The sequence below is a fragment of the Triticum urartu genome, chromosome 3 (genome assembly GCF_003073215.2).
Source record: "Triticum urartu cultivar G1812 chromosome 3, Tu2.1, whole genome shotgun sequence".
In the NCBI taxonomy this organism is placed as follows: domain Eukaryota; kingdom Viridiplantae; phylum Streptophyta; class Magnoliopsida; order Poales; family Poaceae; genus Triticum; species Triticum urartu.
Window position 1 is genome coordinate 651,345,008 of NC_053024.1, and position 1,697 is coordinate 651,346,704.

Sequence of the window (1,697 nt, forward strand, 5' to 3'; positions counted from 1 at the left end):
TCACTTCAGCCACAACAGCATGGACTTATGCTTGATAGACTCTCTCTCGGCGTCGCCGAGCACAGCCTCCACCGACTCTATTGTGACCTTGATGACTGTCAAGGCGAGCATGCACCCGAGTGCCACCCCGACTGTCGACATGGCTCGTGCCTGCTGAGTTGGGCTGTGTGCTGAATATAGTGGATTTGTCATTGAAGCTCCGGCCCTTATCAATCTAACAAAGCATTGGAAGCAAAAAAAACTAATCAGCAACTGCGGAATCAGTCATGACCTGTTTTACAGAATACAGATATCACAGACTAGCAAATAATCAAGTCAATTAATAATATTTATAAAATCTTAGACAAAAGGGAGTTGCCCACCTACTCCATTAAGCATAAGGAAGCAACATTCAGAATTTAGTTACATGTCCACTGTATAAAGCTCATGTGCTTGGTCAGATACTTTTACAGATTCAAACTAGTAACCAGAACTGAAGAGTAATGCAAAGTCGTGAACTTGCAAGGAATAAGGTAGAGTAAGAGATATGGACCTGTGACGGTGCTGCGCCGGGCTCTCCACAGATCCGGCCTGGATTACGCCGATGGCAGCGTGATCCGGCAAGGTCAAGTGCCTCTTGGACGCCCAGTAGCCCACTCAAAGCAGCTCACCATCACTCCGCCGGAGTTGGCCATGATGTCCGGTAGGATCAGCGCGCCCTTCTTTGCCAGAATCTGCACCACAAACATGAACATTTCTCTGCTGTCAGTCAATGTGTGAATGTGTCAACAAATTCAGCATAGTTTTATGGCAAAATGTTGGTGTTCTTGCCTCGTCGGCCTCGGGGTCTGTTGGGTGGTTAACAGCCTCAATGATGTACTTTGCTTTGATGGCATCGGCATTGTCCCTAGTAGAAGAAGATAATTGAACGGACTTTTTATTAACAAAAATGTATTCAGATACACAAAAAATAACAGCCAGGAGGATACTTTAACTGAGCTTCTGAGCAGTAATCTGATAAAGATTGGATGAAGTGAGATGGGACGAGGAAATAGAAGATTACTTGTTTATGACTCCTCCCAGAGCTGCCGGGATGAGCACGTCGCACTCTTCCGTGAGCAGCGAGGTCGGGTCGACGACGTCGCCTCCGTCAAAGCCCTTGATCCCGCGGTTCTCTGCCGAGTGCTTCATCAGCTTGGCTATGTCAATGCCATTAGAGTTCTTGACAGCCCCTGTGATATCTCTGATGGAGACCACCTTGCCACCAGCTTCAGTGATCAATTGGGCAGCCCAAGAGCCAATATTGCCAAATACCTGAAAAAGGCAAGAAGATAATAATTGCTCATTTGTGCAAATGTAGATGATGAAACAGAGTTCTGGCCTTGCTCCGCAATGTATGGCGCCATTGTACACAACGATTATTACTAGCATTGTGTAGGCATGCTTGTATATATTTGGCAGAATATATTACTTGTGGGTGCTCATTGTGTGCTCCTTTCCCCTTTAATTTCAGCGCGTGAGGTGGGAGATTAGAAAGATACTGACATATCAAGCACAGAACTTTGCAATTGCCACTGATGGTGTCTCCATTGTAAGCCTAAGCTTTGACAAGATGCTTGTCTCTAAATTATAAATGGGAAACATCTTAGCTTTGCGTGAAAATTAAAGAGACTGGCAAAAATTTCTCTGGCATTTTGAATGCGCAAAAGACCGAAGAA

At 45.3% G+C, this 1,697-nt stretch overlaps 1 protein-coding gene across 1 annotated transcript; it reads right to left on the reverse strand.

Moving 5' to 3' along the window:
* Positions 1-1,410, reverse strand: LOC125547111 (glutamate dehydrogenase 1, mitochondrial-like). Its single transcript, XM_048711119.1, has 4 exons — positions 1,043-1,410; positions 811-886; positions 637-713; positions 1-214 (listed from the first exon to the last, which is right to left on the reverse strand). The coding sequence occupies exons 1-4, from the start codon at positions 1,408-1,410 to the stop codon at positions 1-3; spliced, it is 735 nt and encodes a 244-aa protein (XP_048567076.1).
* Between the last annotated feature and the right edge of the window lie 287 nt (positions 1,411-1,697).

Bases quoted from the DNA above. Each gene is read 5' to 3' on its own strand.
- LOC125547111 (XM_048711119.1), bottom strand. From the start codon at position 1,410: ATGCTAGTAATAATCGTTGTGTACAATGGCGCCATACATTGCGGAGCA. The intron at 887-1,042 runs GTAATCTTCTAT...TTCTTCTACTAG, and splicing joins CTGGGAGGAGTCATAAACAA to GGACAATGCCGATGCCATCA. The intron at 215-636 runs GTGGGCTACTGG...ATGCTTTGTTAG, and splicing joins GTGATGGTGAGCTGCTTTGA to ATTGATAAGGGCCGGAGCTT.